Below are 20,531 nucleotides of genomic sequence, written 5' to 3'. Positions count from 1 at the left end.
GAATAGTTGCAGGCTCTTAGTTCCCCGACCAGGGATCGAACCCATGCCTCCTGCAGTGGAAGTGTGGGGTCCTAACCACTGGACCGCCAGGGAATTCCCAGAGATGTACTCTTTAGTAAGTCTTTTTGAAGAGTACCCTGGGCCTTCATCTTCCACATTTAATATTATATCTTTCCTAAATTCCCATGATGAGAAGCAAGACCATGGTGCTGGCACACTGGTCTTGATAAGTAAAAAAAAAAAAAAAAAAAAAAAGAATGGAAAAATATCTAGTAGTCTCAGGTATAGGCTTTTCTAATGCTTTTTTAATGTTCCAGAGAATGTCAGCCCACACCTGATGATGAATTGGCATTCTGCAGAAGCTGGCCCTAATCTTTAAGTAGATGTTTTCCCTGCCCTTCCTGTTCTCCTGTTTATGGTAACCATTTAAATTTACTTGCAGATTGTCTGCGGCTATGCACATACTCTAGCACTAACTGATGAGGGCTTGCTCTATGCCTGGGGAGCTAACACATATGGGCAGCTGGGAACTGGCAATAAAAATAACCTGCTAAGCCCAGCACACATCATGGTGGAGAAAGAAAGGTAACTTGTCAGTACCATGTCTTGGAATTGTGTGTGCGTTGGGACTTGGGACTGTGTGTGCTGGAGCTGTGGTCTTTGGCTTTGTAGCTCTTCTGTTTATTAACATTCTCATTTTGAACAAAGGAGTGTTGGACCAGTCAGAATGAACGTGAAGTTGACGTGATCCTTACACAGCTTTCTCAGATAACCACCTGAGATTGGTAGGCAGGCATTAATGCATCTGGGTATAATCCCTGCAGCTTCTTGTTGCCTATTTAGTAGGGAAGAAAAGTAAGGTCTGTCACCATGTTGAAATTTAAAGCATAGTATAAACTCTTCTTTTTGAGCCAACTAAAACAACTTTTAAACAAAATCTGCCCTTGAGAGGGCATTATCTGTTTAAATTTTGATTTGATTTAATGTGTGTTACTAGAATAGATGCTTAATGTTTGTTCAGCCATATTGTAAGGTCTTACCCACTAAGTGTTAGAATGTTGACTTCTGATTCTGGGACCCTGCCTAAGAAGCATACGGAGAATGTAGTAAGTTTGGCTTGATGTCCATTTGGATTGGGACATTCAGAGTCCATGACCCCCGGACCAGTGCCTATCAGCCTAATGAGTGTTCTGAACACTGGTAGGGGGTAAGAGATAAAGTTGTATTTGTAAGGAAATGGTATATTGAATACAGTATTTTTTTTGCTACTGTCTAAGCCTCCAGAACTGTCAGGACATTTTTTTCCAGGGTCCACTTCCCTCATTTACTTTGGTTTCTATTCCCTTTATCCAGGTTTTCTTCAACAGTATGCATTATTCATCCTAACTCAGAATGAGGTTAGCATGAGAAGTGGGGCAGCCAGGAAGGGAGACACACAGTACTCTTGCTCTAGTCTTTTGCTTTTGTCAGTATGACGTGGTAGCTAAAGTCCCTGGATCTTGGGCTTTTTGAGGTGTTCTGAGCGCGAACTTTTTATTTACCTTGTGTGGCACGCTTAGGCTTCTGTGAAAAAGAAGTGATGTGCATTTTTCTGAAAACTTCCCAGGGTAATAGAGATTGCGGCCTGCCACTCTGCCCACACGTCTGCAGCCAAGACGCAGGGAGGGCACGTGTACATGTGGGGCCAGTGCCGGGGCCAGTCGGTGACCCTGCCTCACCTCACCCACTTCTCCTCCACCGATGACGTGTTCGCCTGCTTCGCCACGCCCGCCGTCACCTGGCGCCTCCTGTCTATAGGTAAGGAAGCTCAGGGCTGCTCCCCCCAGCGAAGGGTATCATCAGCTGACGGGTGTTCCTGCTCATTTGCTGGCTGTGGGCTTTTTTAGGTTCAAGATGTTTTATCCTCCGTTAGCTTTAATACCTTTCCCCAAATTAGATTTGCATAATACAATTTATTAAAACGTTATGGAATATTATATGGATTTATTATTTTCTCCCCTTCAGTGTTTTCAGTTTAATTGAAGTGAAATTCACGTACCTAAAATTAACCATTTTTAAAGTGTACGATTCAGGGGCATTTAGTACCTTCACCATGTTGTGCAACCATCATTTATATCAAGTTCTAAAACACTTTCATCACCCTAAAAGAACACCCATTCTTTCTTTCCCCCAACCACTGGCAACTACCAATTTGCTTTTTGTTTCTACGGATTTACCTGTTCTGGATGTTTCATGTAAGTGGAATCATACAATGTACAACCTTTTATGTCTGGCTTTTACTCAGTGCTTTTGAGACCCATCCAGGTTGTATCAGTACTTCTTTTCTTTTTATGGCTGAGTGGTATTCTGTTGTATACGTAGACCACATTTTGTTTATCCATTTATTTGGTGATGGACATTTGGATGGTTTCCACCTTTTGGCTACTGTGAATAGTGCTGTTATGAACGTTCATGTACAAATTATTTGTTTGAGGAACCTGTTCTTAAGTGCTTTTGTTATATTAAATTTATTACATAATCTCATATAACATGAACCAAAAATGAACTTAAAAAAAAAATGAAAAACTTGTGGTTTTGTTAACTTTGTGGAGTTGTTAATTCCAATTTCCTTCCCTATTTTTCTTTCAATGAATCTCAAATACTTTTTTGGGGAGGAGGGGATCAAAACAGAGGTATTATAAGGGATAGTGGGAGACTTCCCCTGGTTGTCCAGTGGTTAAGACTCTGAGCTTCCACTGCAGGGGACCCAGGTTTGATCCTTGGTCAGGGAACTAAGATCCCACATGCCGCACGGCCCGGCCTTAAAAAAAAAAAAAAAATGGATAGTGGATTCAGGTTGATGTTTGGTTATATAATCTGTCCCTTTTCTGAATATTGTCTTCTTCAAGGGTCCATTGTTGATTGAAAATGTTAAAATGTAATCAAGCTGTGTAGCCATTAACATGATGATTTTAATCTCTTTTTCTTTTATTTCTTGTTTATTTCTACCTTTTTGCTAATGTATTTCTTCTAAATCATTCTTTTGTTTGTGATGCAGAGGAAATAAGTGTCATGATACCCTGTGCTTGAAAATTAATATAGCTGTTGACAACATGGGGTTTGGGTTGCTCAGCAATTGATATTGAAGGTCTTGTAATAACATGTCATGCTCAGGTGTGTCATGTAGCTGGAGCTGTCCTGTCATCAGGTGACCAGTCTATATGGTCATGGGGGCAAGAGTATGTTTAGGAAAAGTGAAACTGCTGCTCAACTTAAAGTGAAACAAACGGAACTTTTTCAGGTTCTTTATAATACAGTATTTTTTTTTGCAGTGAATATTGTGAGCAAAGAAAATTTAGTTCATAGAATGGGACTCTTTGGCCGTAATCACACCTATGTATAGACCCTGTACACATCTCAGAGTCCCATATACTGCTTAACCTGGACCTGTTTATAAAAGGCTTTCCTTATCCCTGGTGGCGCAGTGGTTGGGAGTCCGCCTGCCGATGCAGGGGACACGGGTTCGTGCCCTGGTCTGGGAAGATCCCACATGCCACGGAGCGGCTGGGCTCGTGAGCCATGGCCACTGAGCCTGCACGTCCGGAGCCTGTGCTCCGGAACAGGAGAGGCCACAACAGTGAGAGGCCCGCGTATCGAAAAAAAAAAGAAAAAAAAAAAAAAAGCCTTCCCTCAGGTTCTTGCATTTTAAAATCCTAATCCTGAAAAGACATTCCTTTCAGACCAAACATCCTAATATTTTCTGTTATTAAGTTTGGAAAAAGTATGGTCCCTGAATATATCTCCCAGGTGACTTCTTTCTCTTGCACCCGCCAAAAGTCAGAAGTGTTTGTTACCTCTCAGTTTCTGATCTCAGCTGTGTGTCGGGAAGAAAGTCAGAGGATGAATTCACACCTATGAAGAACATTTCTTCTCTGAAGGGAGGTACTATACTTGTTGCCAGAAACCAAGATGGTCCAACTCTTAGGACTAGATGCAGGAGTTAGGCACTGATAAGAAGCTGTTTTTTCTGTGGGGAGGTTGGTAGCAATCTAGACTCTTGGACTCTGCCCATCTTAGTTATTTCCTTTCTTTCATTCACTGGGGATTCAGGTTACAGGGTCAGGGAAAGCCTGGTTTTTGAGAGCTTGTCCACCTCTCCTCCACAGCCAAGAGAGCTCTGCATTAGCAGGGTAGGGGGAGGATGTACGTTAAGGGAATAGGGCTTAGGCAAATGGTATTTCCTTGGGAGATTCTGATAATAAAGCTCATGGAAAGCTCCTTTGTTAAGCTTCAGCCTAGTTTTTAGCAGTTGTCCCTCCTCTAAGATGTGCCCTGGTAACGTCAGCTGCTGAGAATCACCTTCTCACCTCGGGGGACGTGGAAATCTGTCTCCCACATCGATGGTACCTTCATTCAGTGCCAGCGGTGGGTCTCTGGACTTTAAAAATTTCCCCGTTAGCCTTCTTCTACCTCCTTCCCTTTATTCACACATGGAAAGCACAGGAAAGTGTTGCATGAGTTTGTACAAGTGCCTTTACTTTTCTTCATGATAGCACAATTCTACTTAAATATAAGAATTACATGTACTTACACCTTCCTGTCAGGCAGTGTGATCATGGTTTTGTAAAGCTGTTCTTTCTAAGTATACATTCCTACTAAGTAAATTTGCTCTGCTTTTAGATAGTGTGTAGAGATTATTGCTTGTACTGCATTAAGTTTTAGTGTTAAGAAGGACGTTTAGATTCCAGATATCGAGGGAAAAGGGTCACCCTGTGAAAGAACACACTCTTAGCCTAAGTGGTGAGTTTGTTTCTTAGGACTCCTTGAGTCAAATTTACCAACTCCTTGAAGCAGAGCAAAGGTGTCCTTAGAGTTTCTGTCAAGGAAAATTGATAAATTCTTAGCCTTAGAAGAGCACCACTCAGTTTTTGAGAGAAGTAGTTACCTAATCATGATGATCTATAACTTTCTCTTTTTTAAAAAAAATACACGTTTTTAATGTCTAACTTGGCATGTCAGACTGGTATTTGGCCTTTCCAAATATGTATTTTTTTCTGAAGTTTATACACTTAGGACACTTAGGTAACAGCAGCTACTGGGAATCACCTTCTCCTCTCAGGGGACGACAGAAACTGTCTCCTGCGTCTATAGTACCTTCATTCAGTGCCAATGAGGGTCCCTGATTTTTTGTTTCCCCATTAGCCTGTGAAATTCAATTTAATTTCTGTGACATTGATTTTAATTTAATACTGTGAAATTGATTTGTTGAGTAAGGTCTGAACTCTTCTGAAAAAAATCTAATGGAATTATCCATCATGCTAATCATTATCTTTCTGAAGTCTTTCAAAACTTGAACATGTTTCCTGAGCTTCCTGTATTAATGTGCTCGTTTCCTTCAGAGCATGAAGACTTTTTAACAGTTGCGGAGTCACTGAAGAAAGAATTTGACAGTCCGGAAACTGCCGATCTGAAGTTTCGTATCGATGGGAAATATATCCATGTCCATAAAGCTGTTTTGAAAATCAGGTATTTTCGCATGAGTTTAGAGTCATCAATAACCTTACTTTCTTCTACAATCTCCATTTCTTTGTTATTCCACAAAATGGGGACTAATAAGAAATAATCTTGGTAGTAGAAAGAAATGGCACAACTCAATCCATTTATTATGAAGAGTTTTGCGTGTTATGTGTGTGTGTTTGTGTGCACTCATGTGCCTTTTAGAAAAAGTGTAGTGTAGTATTTTTCTGTATTGTTTTTCAAATGAAGGAGATCGTGAATACTTATTTTGATCAAAAAATTTGTATATAAGGTTTAAGAAAATATAAAAGATTATCAGTGAAAAGCCTATATATCTTTTTTTACTCTTAATTAAAGATTCATTTTCCATAAGCAGAAAACTCTTAGGAATACTGGACTTCCTAGCCCTGAGAGACATCTAATTCCCAACTAAAGAAATGTTTTTAAATATAGTAAATGGCAGGAGCTTTTTGTATAAATGTGAGGGAACTTTGTATTTATTAGTACCTGGACCATTGCTCACTGAGGCTACCATTACAGAGAAAGAGGCACATAAAATCAGACCATTGAGAGTTTAACTAGCCACTTACAAGTCTTTTTTGAAAATGTAGTTAAATATTTATTTACAAAATAACAAGTTTTAAGGAACCGAAAAGCTATGTCATTCATTACTTTAAGGGAGTAAGTAAGTATCTGCACCAAAGTATTAACTGAAAAGGTGAACGGGAAATGTTTCTATCTGTGAAGCTGGCGCCATCCAGTCTGTTCCTTTCCTGTATAGTTTTCTGACCGATTTCATCTATTAGTTCTTGCTTAGACAACTGCACCTTTTTACTTCCCAGATGAGGTAAGTTCCTTTGTAAGTGGAGCCATTCTTTTAGTATTCTGAATGGATATTGAAAGTATTTTTGTGTTTATAGTGTAACTCATTTTAAAAGGATTTGAAAAGGTGATTTTTTAAAAATTATAAAATATGTTATACTTGAAGAAAATTGAATATTCAGAAATCACTTCCTCATAGGGACTTCCCTAGTGACGCAGTAGTTAAGAATCCGCCTGCTAATGCAGGGGACACGGGTTCGATACCTGGTCTGGGAAGATCCCACATGCTGCGGAGCAACTAAGCCCATGCGCTACAACTACTGAGCCTGTGCTCTAGAGCTTGTGAGCCACAGCTGCTGAGCCCGTGCTCTGAAACGAGAAGCCACCACAATGAGAAGCCAGCGCACCTCAACGAAGAGTAGCCCCCGCTCACTGCAACTAGACAAAGCCCACGTGCAGCAATGAAGACCCAATGCAGCCGAAATTATAAATAAACAAATAGAAAGAAATCAGTTCCTCATATAGGTGGATTTGTGTATGAAATACAATACAAAAAGACCTATTTAGGTTTTCTTGAAATATGTGACTATTCTAGTGAATGTGTTTTATAAATAAATTGGTAACCGGCTTGGGAGGAGAGGGAGGGTAGCAGGTCAGAGCAAAGGAACAAAATAGGGGTGGTGGCTGTTTTGAAGATGAGTCAGAAAAGAAGGAAAATTGTCATGTAAGGTAATGGGAAAAAAATCCTCTTAAATGTAATTCAGTTAACATTTAAAAAAGTTTTAAGAATATGCTGATTACATGACACACAAAAAATGAATCATTTGAATGACATGAACATATATCAAAAGTTTGAACACTCATTTCTGAATTTCTTTTAATTTCATTGTTTAAAATGCCCTTCTCTACAACATTTTTTAAAAACAACATGCAAGCAGAAAGACTTGATCTGACTGGGGTCTATCAGATGCAAACAGTGGTACTGTTGAAGTGGTAGGTACTTCCAGGCTCCATGTATAATTCTTACTATTTAATAGGCAGTATAGAAAATGAAAGTGAGTGGACGTAAAAGGTGAATGTAAAAGCCCTTGCCTGCGGAATGTAAAAGCCCTTGCCTGTTTGGGTTCTTGTACATGGAATGAATGTATCGGGTTGGCCAAAAAGTTCATTTGGGTTTTTCTGTAACATCTTACGGAAAAACCCGAACAAACTTTTTGGCCAACCCAATACTACTCAAATATTAGTAGTTAAGCGTACCTATAATATTTGTTTATCCCTGATTTCATCAACTTAATTAGGTAACTTTTGCTGTTCCGTTTTAGGTGTGAGCACTTTCGATCCATGTTCCAGTCTTATTGGAATGAGGACATGAAGGAGGTGATAGAAATAGACCAGTTTTCCTACCCAGTGTACCGTGCCTTTCTCCAGTACCTCTACACAGATACAGTGGATCTGCCGCCTGAAGATGCCATAGGTACCAGCCACATAGGGACTGGCCAGGGCACAGGGTCAAAAATATAACTCCCTGTATTCTTACAGTATTGAAATGTAAAAAGTTTCAGGTTTATTGGTTTTTACATGGTTTTTAAGAAAGATCTGAAGTAAATGCCTTTAAAAAATAGTACTGTATTTGGGAGAGGGATGGACTCAGAGTTTGGGATTAGTAGATGCAAACTATTATATATAGGATGGATAAACAACAAGGTCCTACTGTATAGCACAGGGAGCTATGTTCAATATCCTGGGATAAACCATAATGGAAAAGAATATAAAAAAGGTTGTATACCTGTGTATAACCGAGTCACTTTGCCATACAGCAGAAATTAACAGAACATTGTAAAGCAACTGTACTTCAATAAAAATTGTTTTAAAGATAGTATTGTATCGATATGGTTAATAATTATGGACACTATAAGACTGTGGTCTTATTTTACTTTTTTAATACTGAAGTATAAGTTGCTAATGGATTTAGCATATCATTTTGGAAACAAAATGAGGGGGGAGATTCAATTTTTTCCCCTTCCTTTGTACTACAGAAGAAATTGTATAAAGTGAGTATAGGAGAGGTATGTTTGGGAGGTGGGGAAGGGATGGAGTGAAAAAGAGAATTTATTTAATAAAATTCAGTGTTATTCCCTAAGAAGCTTCTGCTGATTTATCTACAGAACTCGTCACCAAAGTGAAATATATATATTTATAAATGATTGGAAATGATTGTAACCTCAGTTAAGCTTTCCACATTTTACTTTTAGGTCTTTTGGATTTGGCGACATCGTACTGTGAAAACAGACTGAAGAAACTTTGCCAGCACATTATCAAGCGAGGAATCACTGTGGAGAATGCCTTTTCGTTGTTCTCTGCCGCGGTCAGATACGATGCAGAGGTAACATGAAGTAATAAGCAGAAACACAAACCGCCCTTAACACCCCGTGAGCACGTTTCTCCTTTCTTGTGTGAGACAAGAAGCGTGATGAGCAACTTCACTTCTATGTAGGGAATCATTGAACTGACCCCTAAAAAATGAAATCTGGCTTGCTTTATTCTCTGTTCATAGTTTCAAAAACGGTTGTTTCTCTACTTATATTTTTACCTAAGATAGGAAGCTAACTGAAGTCCCAGCAGCTATACTGCAGGTTGGAATATAAAGTGCCATATCTAATGGGACTAACAAACAGCATATTTTAGTTTCAAGTATTTCTCCAGGTCAGCTTAATATATTTTTCTCAAGATCCACTTTGCTGTCTCCCCAGCTCTCCCCTGTCGTAAACCAAGGCTGCCCTGTGATTTATAGCTGTGTATGCTCTGAAAATTCTATCATCGTCTAATTATCACTCACAGTTACTCATGGGTGAAGAGCTTGCTCTGGACTCCTTTTTGTTTGTTTGCTTTTTATATTGGATTGATTGATGGATCTCTAGAGAGTCTCTGAATGAATGAGCTTTCGGGAGTCTTGTGTTTCGGACATTTATGTACATTTTCTTTAAGTTAAGAGCCACGATATCATCAGATTGTAAGCTCCCTCTGAGCAGGAACTGTATCTTATTCATCTGTGTGCCTTGTGCCTGGCACATGATAAATGTTTGTTGAACTGAATGAAGATTGTACCACGTGAAGGATACATGAAGGATAATTAGTGAACTAAAGGCTGGTATGGTTGGTTTTACATATTCATGAAGAATAAAAGTCAAAGAGCAAGAGTTTTGGAGTTACAGATGTCTAGCTAAGGTGTGCACCCTAAATGGAACAATTAGTCTTTCTTATAGGTATTTTGTCATCATATGATGAGGCAGATTACCTGGTATCAGGGAATTTACCAGACACCTGCAAAGATCTGCAGCTGTGGCCTTGGAGATGTGGTGGATAGACTTTATCTTTGTCACATTTGGGGATCGAAATGGACCATTATGTCTTGCATTTTCAAAATGTATCCTACCTTTATTTCAGATTATGTTATGATTATAAATATTTGGTAAGGTCAGATATAGCTGATTTTCTCTGTGACCTTTTCAACAGATGGAATGATGATCAAAGTCAATCATTTCTAATGGGAAATGGAAATACAGTTTTTTTCCTACCCTTTCTTTGTCATCGTGAACATCTTTATTAGAAATGCTATTTCTTTAGATTTTATTTCTGCCCAATGATGTAATTTTAAATTGGTCCATGGCTTTTCTGTCCATTTGGTGATTGACTTCAGAATCCTCTGTGTCTCACCATACTCCTCCTCAGTGCTGATGAGTTCCATATTCTTGGGATTAGCATCTTGCTGACCAAAACCAGTCAGAACCACCTGGGCAGAGGCAGATATCTCGGCTCGAGTTGCTGGAAATTTCTTTCACACTTTCAGCTAAAATCTACCCAAGAAAGTTTATAGAAAATGCCTTATTCCACTTCTACCCAGACCGGGTTGATCATTTCCTTCACTAGTTTTCACTTTTCTGATATCAAGTATAGATACATTAAAAGCTGTCCCTTGTTTGAGACCACAAACACATGTGCTTCCACAGAGTCTGTCACAGTGCGGGCATATAGTTGGCACTCAGAAATGTATGTTGAGTTAAATGAACGAATGAATGTGTAATATTTGAAACACCTCACCATGAAGTTCTGCTTTTTTAAAAAAAATGTAAAAACAAACAAACAACAACTCACAACCCCGCAAATATTATACATTCACTGTAGAAAAATTAGAAAATAGAAGGCAAAAAGCCTTCTTTCTAGGTTGTATGGTTTTGATTGTGTTGGGAGTTATGTAATCGACTAATGTAGCTTTACGTTTTATTTCCTTAATACTGTAGAATGTAGAAAGTAAATAAATGAAGTCTCTAGAATATAAAAATAAAACCCACTTACTATATCTATTAGTTGATGGGAAACTGCTCCTAAGACAGATTGGAAATTAGCTGCAAAATCCGTTGTTTTCAGACATTGAACTTGGAGACCGTACTTGACTTTCCCTTCACTCTGTTGGTTGAAATGCTGGGAGGATGGAGACTACCTGCCTCTCATGTTTCTTCTCTTTGCTGTAAAAATTACTGTGGTTCCTCCATGCCTCCTATTTTTTTTTTTTTTTTTTTGTGGTACGCGGGCCTCTCACTGTTGTGGCCTCTCCCGTTGTGGAGCACAGGCTCCGGACACACAGGCTCAGCGGCCGTGGCTCATGGGCCCAGCCGCTCCGCGGCATGTGGGATCTTCCCAGACTGGGGCACGAACCCGCGTCCCCTGCATCCGCAGGCAGACTCTCAACCACTGCGCCACCAGGGAAGCCCCATGCCTCCTTTTAACAAGAGAATTTTGAAGCAAATGGACATACATAAAAGGAGCGGAAATGTATTGACTCAGTAGTTGTGGAGATTTTAAAAAATAAGCTAATTGTTGTGGAACCCTTGCATTATGAATGCATTGTCAAACTTTCTGCATGTCTTTATAAAGTAAAGAAGGACTTGGAGAAGGAGCACTTAAATATTCCTCTAGTACAAACCTGAATAAGTATCGACATCAAGGGAGAAAATGCATATAAAACATTGTCTCGTGATAGTTCTGATCACATTATAAACTTTTTTTTTTTAATAAATATTTTGAAATGCTTCTATTTATACTGTTTCTTTTCAGGAGATTTTTGTTTTCTGTGTCTATTTGAACATTAGAAGAAACAGTTGGGGAATTTTTTTGTTTAACCAGAATAGAGAACTTTCCAGAAAATCCTACTTTCTGAGCAGCTATGTCTTAAAATTTTGCTTTTGGTGGGAAGCAATAAATATGAGCCAGGAATCTAATTCCAAAATTGATTTGGGATATGAGTATTGGAAAGCTTCGTGCTAAAGCCAGATGGTCAGCATTTATTTCTTTTTTCAAGGGGTTAAATTAAAAGTTTTTTGTGATCAGTAGACTGTAAAATACTTTTTGGGTAGTGAGAGAAGGCACCTTTAAAATTTTTTTCCAGTACATTGAGACACTTAAATACATTCTAAAAAACAAAATCAAAACCTACTTTGATTTGGAATATTTTGTACTTGATATGCAGTTGACCCTTGAACGATGCAGGGATTAATCGCGTATAATTTACAGTCCGCCCTCCATATCCCTGGTTCGTCCGCATCTGTGGATTCAACCAAACTTAGATCCTGTAGTGCTGTAGTATGTACTATTGAAAAATATCCTGGGTAACTGGACCCGCGCAATTCAAACCTGCATTGTTCAAGGGTCAACTATACTATCAAGTGAATTCGAGACTATAGTGTTTGGGTATGGTTATCTAATTATTTTAACAACACGTTTGGACAGTTAGGTGTGGTTCTCGGTATCTGCCATCTGAAATGTGTCTCAAGGGTGGCCTGTGACACAGAGGTCTCACCCTGGCCAAGTGTCCTTCCACAGGAAGTCTTAGCACTCTCATGTATTTTAGATTTTAAGGCTGGATAAGAACTCCGTTGAAGGCTGCATTAGCATTTTTAAAATGTGGATATTAAGACCATCAGTTCTCTGTGTTTTGTTTCTAAAGAAAATCTGTGGAAAGGAAAAACAGCTTATTTTCAGAGTGTGTATAGTGATTGGAATAATTTAATTTAAATGCTTAAAGATTTGGAGCAAATTTGTAAATTTAGAATAGCAATATTTTATTTTGATCTTCCTTATTAATTATAACAAATCTGATATCTGATTTGCCCCAGAACCACTTACAATAATTTCACCACAGAATGTCATATAAACATGGACTTTGGTTTCTAAAACACCAAGAATACCACATTAGACTCCTTGATTTTACACCCTTCCCCACTTTCTTATTCTATGGCCTTGACCATCTATCTACTGGTCAAGTGGTCCTTCTCATCCTTCTTAGAAATTTTTTTTTTTTAAGCCCAGCAGTCCTGTTATAGTTGACTTATTAGTTGGGTAAGAGTTGCATTTTCTTCTAGGTAATTGAAGATCTGATCATTTGCAGCGTGAGGTGAACAGATCATGTAGGTTTTTATAGTATTTAAGAATTATCAGAAGGGTGTTTATCTAATCCACACGTCAACATCAATAGCACACTGGCTCAGGTTGCGAAGTGAATGTGCTTGGCTGTGCCACTCTCTGGTTCAGGCAAATGAACGTGCAAATTCCAGTTTCTCTCTTCAAGTGTGTTCAATGCTTCCTTTTCCCAAGTTCTGCCTTATCCAAGGTGTAATTAGTTATTTAAACAACCCAGATTTAGATTATTTTCAGTGTTCTTGAAACTGTTAAACATTTGTTGAATACAGTTGACCCTTGATCCACACAGGTTTGAATTGCACAGATCCACTTACATGTGGTATTTTTCAATAGTAAACACTACAGTACTACATGATCCACGGTTGGTTGAACCTGTGATTGTGGAGGGCCAACTATTAATTGTACTTGGATTAACCCCTGTGTTTTTCAAGTATCAACTGTACTGAGAAATGTTTCCAAACTAATTGGAGGGGAAGGGAAGGCAGTTTGATAAAACTATTTTCATAGGTATATGAACTGATTTGTAATTAGAAGCACCATTTGTATACCTGTACCATATAAAAAAGTTCTTAAAGTTTATACTCAAGGTAATCTATACAGTTAGTAAACTGAATAAACTCTCTTTTTCATTATACTACCAAGGTCTTTAATTCCAAATAAACAGATATAGAAGTGGTAAGGTTTTGCAGTGTCAGAATTTAGTGCCCTCTCTTTCTCCTTTGAATTTGAAATTATATAATTAAAACTTAATATTTAAAGATCCTTATCTGATACATTACATGGTTTGAAGAACTTTTTGTGCTATGACTGGCTCCTTCTTCCTAAGTTATATGTAGATAAACTAGTTTTCTATTTTTGATAAACAAGATTAAAATATGACTTTCATCTTTCCGTGGGATATAATTTAGTCCCTAGAGCTATTTATTAACCATTGGGTTATGATACCAGGAGTAGTGCTTTTTCTTTAATAATAATGTGAGAGAGAGAATGTTTTCTGTTGTTTAACATTTTAGTTTATTGTAATACACCCGAGCATTCAGCTGTCCATTCACCCCACTGGGAATCTCTTATTAAAAAACATGGATTCAGGTATTGTGCTAACATTTTAAATGCATTTTCAATTATCTGGAGAATAAAACTCTGACAGTAGCTGGCTGAGAGACATTAAATGTGGTTTATCTCTTACTAGTTATATGCCTGGAGGGGAGGGACAAGAGACTCTTAGAATAAGGAAGTATTTGTTTGCAGGGGTCTGAAAGGACTGTTTCTGTATGCGGACGCGGCCCTTTCCCACCCTGCCTAAAATTCTCATTTAGTGGTGGCTGGGAAACACGAAGCCAAGACCCTACAGTTTAACAGTTGTTGAGATCCTAGTTTGACAGAACTCTGAGTACTGACCTTCAGTATTGTTGGCCACGTTACAGAAACTGAGCTCTTAGACTTCATCTTTGTGTACATTCCAGGTACCTAATTGATTTAGTAAATACGTTCCACTTTTTTTTTTTTTAATTTATTTATTTTATTTTTGGCTGTGTTGCGTCTTCGTTGCTGTGCACGGGCTTTCTCTAGTTGCGGTGAGCGGGGGCTACTCTTCATCGCAGTGCACGGGCTTCTCATTGCGGTGGTTTCTCCTGTTGTGGAGCACGGGCTCTAGGCACGCGGGCTTCAGTAGTTGTGGCTTGCGGGCTCTAGAGTGCAGGCTCAGTAGTTGTGGTGCACGGGCTTAGTTGCTCTGCGGCATGTGGGATCTTCCCAGACCAGGGCTCGAACCTGTGTCCCCTCCATTGGCAGGCAGATTCTTAACCACTGCGCCACCAGGGAAGCCCCTGTTGCAATGCTTGAAGGGACAAACAACAATATAGTAGAGTTTTGCTGGAGACGAAAGCATGTCTTAGCATAGGTAGAAATGGATCTTTTTTTAAAAATTTATTTTATTTATTTTTGGCTGTGTTGGGTCTTTGCTGTGTGCCGCAGGCTTTCTCTAGTTGCAGCGAGCAGGGGCTACTCTTCGTTGTGGTGCGCGGGCTTCTCATTGTGATGGCTTCTCTTATTGCGGAGCACGGGCTCTAGGCGCGCAGGCTTCAGTAGTTGTGGCACACGGGCTCAGTAGTTGTGGCTCGTGGCCTCTAGGCACACGGGCTCAGTAATTGTGGTGCACAGGCTTAGTTGCTGCGCGGCATGTGGGATCTTCCTGGACCAGGGCTTGAACCTGTGCCCCCTGCATTGACAGGTGGATTCTTAACCACTGCGCCACCAGGGAAGCCCAGAAATAGATTTTTAAATTGTTCTGGTTTTCCACTTGTGTATGTTACTCTCCCTCTGAATGTTGGTAGTTGGTAACTTCCATTTGTCTAACTGAAAAGTCAAGTCTCTGTGACTATTCTTTTGTGGATTGACTATCCGAGAAATTAGCGTGGTGGAAGTTGTAGTAAATTATTCTTTGTGGCTTTAAAAATGAAGGCATTTTTATATAGGAGAGCATGAAAGTGAATTTAAGGTCTTTCGAAGTTTTATTTTTAATGTGTCACTTTAGGTTGACCATTTCTCATCACTTTTCTGTTTCTTAAAGTCTTCTCTTCCTTGGACCAAATGACCCACATCTTAATTCTTTTCTCTGACTTCTTGAATGTGGTAAAACATATGATATGGACAAAAGTTGTTTCAGCTTTTTAAAACCATGTCTTTGAGTGACTAGACTATGCGATAACCATGAGGAAATCACCCCCCACTCTGTGTGTGTGTGTGTGTGTGTGTGTGTGTGTGTGTGTGTGTGTGTGTTTTGAAGAGTCAGACTTGAGTAGGGGAACCATTGCTTTTACTGTGTGGTGAGTAAATAGTTTGTATTTTTCTGACATGTACCTGTGGTCACTTGTTTGCCTAGTTTGAGGTTTCTGGCCTCAAATCTCTTCTGGGGGAGGGTGAGGGAGCTGGAGAGAAGTAATTCAAAGTTAATTAAAAAAGGCCTCTTCTTGTTTTTATTTTTGTTGTGTGTGTCCAGGATTTAGAAGAATTCTGCTTTAAGTTTTGCATCAATCATTTGACAGAAGTTACACAGACGGCAGCATTTTGGCAAATGGATGGCCCTCTGCTAAAGGAATTCATTGCTAAAGCCAGTAAATGTGGAGCCTTTAAGAACTGAAGCCCAAGACTGCTGGGTTTTGTGTGAGTGCTCTGGGGCTGGTGATGGTGTGTCGTTTGTGCTCTATGGGTGATGTAATTCTGCAGGTAAAAGAGCCCATCAGGTTGATTTGCTCACATGGAGATACAGTTCTCTGGGTAAGGATACAGGAAGGGTGTACGGCTTTTCCTGAACCCATTTTAAACAACCCTTATTTCCAGATGTGTATATTTTAAATGTGACCTTAACGTTTGGCTGGGACATTGTAAAAGGGTGAAAGTCTAGCTGGTTGTTTGTTTTTTGTTTGGTTTGGTTTTGATTAGAGGAACTCCTGAAGTTGGAAAGGGGGCTTTGCGGCAAGTCTCCTGGCTTGCATATCAACAACCCTTTTGACGCCAGGGGTTGGGATAGGGTGCCAACTGTGAGAGGTGTAGAGGCCCCACTGGGAAGGACAGATGCTGACTTGGGGGCTTGTTGAAGGGCTGCATTAGTTGCTAGTTCAGTAGCTTCACTGTGAAGGAATAGTTAAAAGATTGTCTGAGGCTTTTGTTTGTGTATTTGCATTATTGATGACTTTTTTAACTTCAAAATAATATTCAATTTAATATAAGCCTATTGAAATGATAATTATGTGAAGATGAATTTCTAGGTTAGTCAGGGTTTCTCTTAAGACTTAAGTACATAAAGAGTCGTAATGTAGAACTATCTGAAAACTTGATAATGAAAGAAACTTCATTTGGGTGAAAGTGGATATTTTATAACTCAGAGTCTCCACTACTAACAGCGTTTTCTTAAGGTTAAATTTGAGAACCCAAATTTAAATCCCCCCACCTTTTCTCCTATAAATGCTAATCATATAAGAGGAAAATAGTGATATATTCAATGTACTCTTGCCTTCCTGAATTGTGGTTGCTGAATCATCAGATCTGCTACGTCTGACTCAAATAAGTGGTTCTTAAAACCAAGTTTCTTACAGGACTTAATAGAATTTGTTTTTAATCGATTTTTATCTATGCCAAATGCTGTCACACATTTTGCTTATTTGAAATGCCACCAGCTTTCACGTTTGATTTTCCTTTCCTTTTAATTGTGTTAGGTAACTTTGAAAAAGGATCTAAATTATGAGGGTGTTTTTTTGGTCTGGTTATGAAATGTGACTTTGGGAAGTAAGAGTGTTCAACTCTGAGTTTTATCATGTGTGCCCGTTGAGCTTGCTTCAAGGACAAAGCTTTGTTCTGCTCTCTGGCCCACGGACTCACTTCCATTTGTGGGGGCTCCTTTAGTGAACTCTTTCATGTTTGGAAGGTCCTCCATCTGAATTTAGAGACCGAATCCATTTTCAGACCCCAATTAAAAAGAGGGTGAAGAGATGCTGCAGCTACTGTTTTTAGCAATGTTTCTAAGTGTATATTGGGGGGTGAGGGCCCAAAGATGGAAATTCATTGATAGATGAAATAAACCCGGAAGTCCCAGCCCCCTTTTCTTGACCATGTTGCAAGTGATTGAAGCCCAATGAGTTATTAGGTTAGAATTAGTTCTGCAACATAATAGAATTTTCTTACTAGGTTGATAAATGTACATTAATTTGATTATTAGCTATGATGGGTAGTGTTTCTAACAATCACTGTCTATAGGCTTATGATCTGGACAAAACAAGAACTTCTTTACTATTGCTCTTACTTGAAAAAAAACTTTAAAAAAGCACAAATTAACATAGATCCATTTCCGTAGATAGTTCATTCACTAAACAAATATTTACTGAGTTCCCAATAGGTGAAGAACCACTTATCATATTAGATTACTGAGTAATTTGTATGACTATATTTTCAGTGAAGAGAACAGAAAAAAGTCTCTCAGAAAGTACTTGAGTATCTTGTGTTGGTTTTTTTTTTAAAATATGCTCTCTTATTTTTCTACTTGGTATTGTTGTTAATCATAGCAGGAGATGAAAACTATTCTTTGAATTGTTTTTTTCATCTGATATAATAGTGAAAGCCAAAGTATTGGTATTTCTTCACGTAGCCCTAAAATGTACTCTTGAACTTCCTACTGGAACAAGGTTTGATACGCTAGTTATATAGGTTGTATATATGTAATGTTTAGAGTGACATATTAATAAATAAAGCAATCTGTTAAAATAGGCATGTAGAGTTATTTTTTCCCTCTCAAAAATCAATAATCTGGCAGCCTTAAAAGGGAAGGAAATTCTGACACATGCTGCAGCTTGGATGAACCTTGAGGACATTATGCTAAGTGAAATAAGCCAGTCCCAAAAGGACAAGTACTGTATGATTCCATTTACATGAGGTCCCTGGAGTAGTCAGATTCATAGGAAGTAGAATGGTGGTTGGCAGGGGCTGGGAGAAAGGGTATGAGGGGTTATTGTTTAATAGGTACAGAGTTTCAGTTTTGCAAGATGGAAAGAGTTCTATGCGTGGACGATACACAACAATGTGAATGGACTTAACGCCACTGAACTGTACACTTTAGCATGGTTAACATGGTAATGTGTATTTTGCCACAGTTTTAAAAAAAAAAACCCAGTACTGTGATTCTTGGGTATCAGACTAAAAACAGGTACCACCATGAACATGCTGTTTCTCAGTTATCCTCCCCACCCCAGAAGATATGCTTTGGTTTTGTTCCTGCCGAAAGATACTACAATTGAACTGTCACAGTAGAAAAATGTATCTGGATCCTTTTGGGGACTTATAAATGAAGGGAGAGACATGGTCCCTATCCTCAAGGAATGTAAAAATTATTGGGAGAGAGGAGAGAGGTTTAGGAATTAACAACATCATAACATTTATAAACAGCTTTTCGTAAGTCATTGAGAGGAAACCCAATAGGGTTAGTATGAGAAGCAATTGTTCTGAAGGTCATGTTTGTGCAGCATAGGGGGCAACACAAATGTCCTTTTAGCTCATTTCCAAAACAACAGTCAGTGGCTCAAGCAAGGGCTTAGAGGTGGGGAATAATGAGCCTTCCAGAACTTTACCATAAGCAAGTTTGTTTGGTTAGAATGGGAAAATAAACCAGGGCCCCTCAGGTGGAAATGTTGGCCAGGGGAGGGCATGTGTTTGTGTGTGTGGTGTGGATGAGAACATTTATTTCCCACAATGCCTGGCATTTTAATGCCCTGTGCTTCACATGCATTTTCTTTTTTAGTGCCCACATTTTGTACCGTAAAGTAGGCAGAATTAGTCTCATATTAAATAATTGTTTCAGCAGTGACACAGCTAAAGTAAAAATCCAGGTCTGTTTTAATTTGCCCGATATTTGCCACTTGATGACAAATACATGTTGCTCCCTTGTGCTGAGTTACCACCATGAATGGTGAAATTTGAAAGTAAAGTGGTGGACAGAGGGTTTTTTTTAAGAAATAAACATCATGACATCAGAACTGTTACTCAGATAAGCTTTGCTATAGGATGTAACATCAGGGAGGGAAGCTGAAGTTACAGCATCATCTAGACCAGGGGAAATCTTTATTCAGTGGGTCTGGGATGGAGTCTTGTTTTTTTTTTTTTTAATTGAGGTATAGTCGATTTACAATTATTATCTTAGTTTTAGATATACAACATAGTGATTCAAAATTTTTATAGATTATACTCCATTTATAGTTATTATAAAATATTGGCTGTATTCCCTGTGCAATACAGTATATCCTTATAGTTTATTTATTTTATACATACTAGTTTGTACCTCTTAATTCCCTACCCCCACCTTGCCCCTCCCCCCTTCCCATACCCCACTTGTAACCACTAGTTCTCTGTATCTGTGAGCCTGTTTCTTTTTTGTTATACTCAATAGTTGGTTTTATTTTTAAGTTCCATATATAAGTGATAACATACAGTATTTGTCTTTCTCTCTCTGACTTATCTTATGACTAAGTATAATACTGTCCAGGTCCATGCATGTTGCTGCAAATGTCAGAATTTCATTCTTTTTGATGACTGACTAGTACACACACACACACACACACACACACACACACACACACACACCCCACATCATCTTTATCCATTCATCTGTTGATGGACACATGGTTGCTTCCATATCATGGTTATTGTAAATAATGCTGCTGTGAACATTGGGTTGCACATATCTTTTCGAATTAGTGTTTTCATTTTCTTTGGAGATATACCCAGGAGTGGGGTTGCTGGACATATGGTAGTTCTATTTTTAGTTTCTTGAGGAACCTCCATACTGTTTTCCACAGTGACTGCACCAATTTACATTCCTACCATTAGGGTACAAGGGTTCCCTTTTCTCCACATCTTTGCCAACATTTGGTGGTATTTATGGTCTTTTTATTTATTTATTTATTTTGCCGCTTTGTGCAAGTTGTGGGATCTCAGTTCCCCAACCAGGGATTGAATCCGGGCCACAGCAGTGACGGCAGTGAATCCTAATCACTAGACTACCAGGAAGCTCCCCTATTTGTGGTCTTCTTGATGATGGCCATTCTGACAGGTGTAAGGTGATATCTCATTGTAGTTTTGATTTGCATTTCCCTAGTGTTAGCAGCGTTGAGCATCTTTCTATGTGCCTGTTGGCCATCTATTTGTATGTCCTCTTTGGAGAAATGTCCATTCGGGTCTTCTGCCCATTTTTTAAT

At 38.9% G+C, this 20,531-nt stretch overlaps 1 protein-coding gene across 6 annotated transcripts in view; it reads left to right on the top strand.

Moving 5' to 3' along the window:
- RCBTB1 (RCC1 and BTB domain containing protein 1) overlaps positions 1–18,052 on the top strand; it is a 48,129-nt gene extending 30,077 nt beyond the window's left edge. For all 6 annotated transcript variants that reach the window (XM_022574802.2, XM_022574798.2, XM_022574800.2 and 3 more), the window contains 6 exons: positions 443–585; positions 1,607–1,797; positions 5,379–5,505; positions 7,641–7,792; positions 8,571–8,701; positions 15,791–18,052. In XM_022574802.2, the coding sequence (XP_022430510.1) occupies positions 443–585; positions 1,607–1,797; positions 5,379–5,505; positions 7,641–7,792; positions 8,571–8,701; positions 15,791–15,931 (885 nt within the window). In that variant the 3' untranslated portion in view covers positions 15,932–18,052. The remainder of the gene's footprint in view (positions 1–442; positions 586–1,606; positions 1,798–5,378; positions 5,506–7,640; positions 7,793–8,570; positions 8,702–15,790) is intronic.
- Positions 18,053–20,531: the final 2,479 nt, after the last annotated feature.

The sequence above is a fragment of the Delphinapterus leucas genome, chromosome 18, assembly GCF_059928025.1.
Source record: "Delphinapterus leucas isolate spDelLeu-1000000601 "Yukka" chromosome 18, BTC_Dleu_Yukka2, whole genome shotgun sequence".
NCBI classification, from domain to species: domain Eukaryota; kingdom Metazoa; phylum Chordata; class Mammalia; order Artiodactyla; family Monodontidae; genus Delphinapterus; species Delphinapterus leucas.
This window is presented reverse-complemented; position numbering and strand designations above follow the sequence as displayed.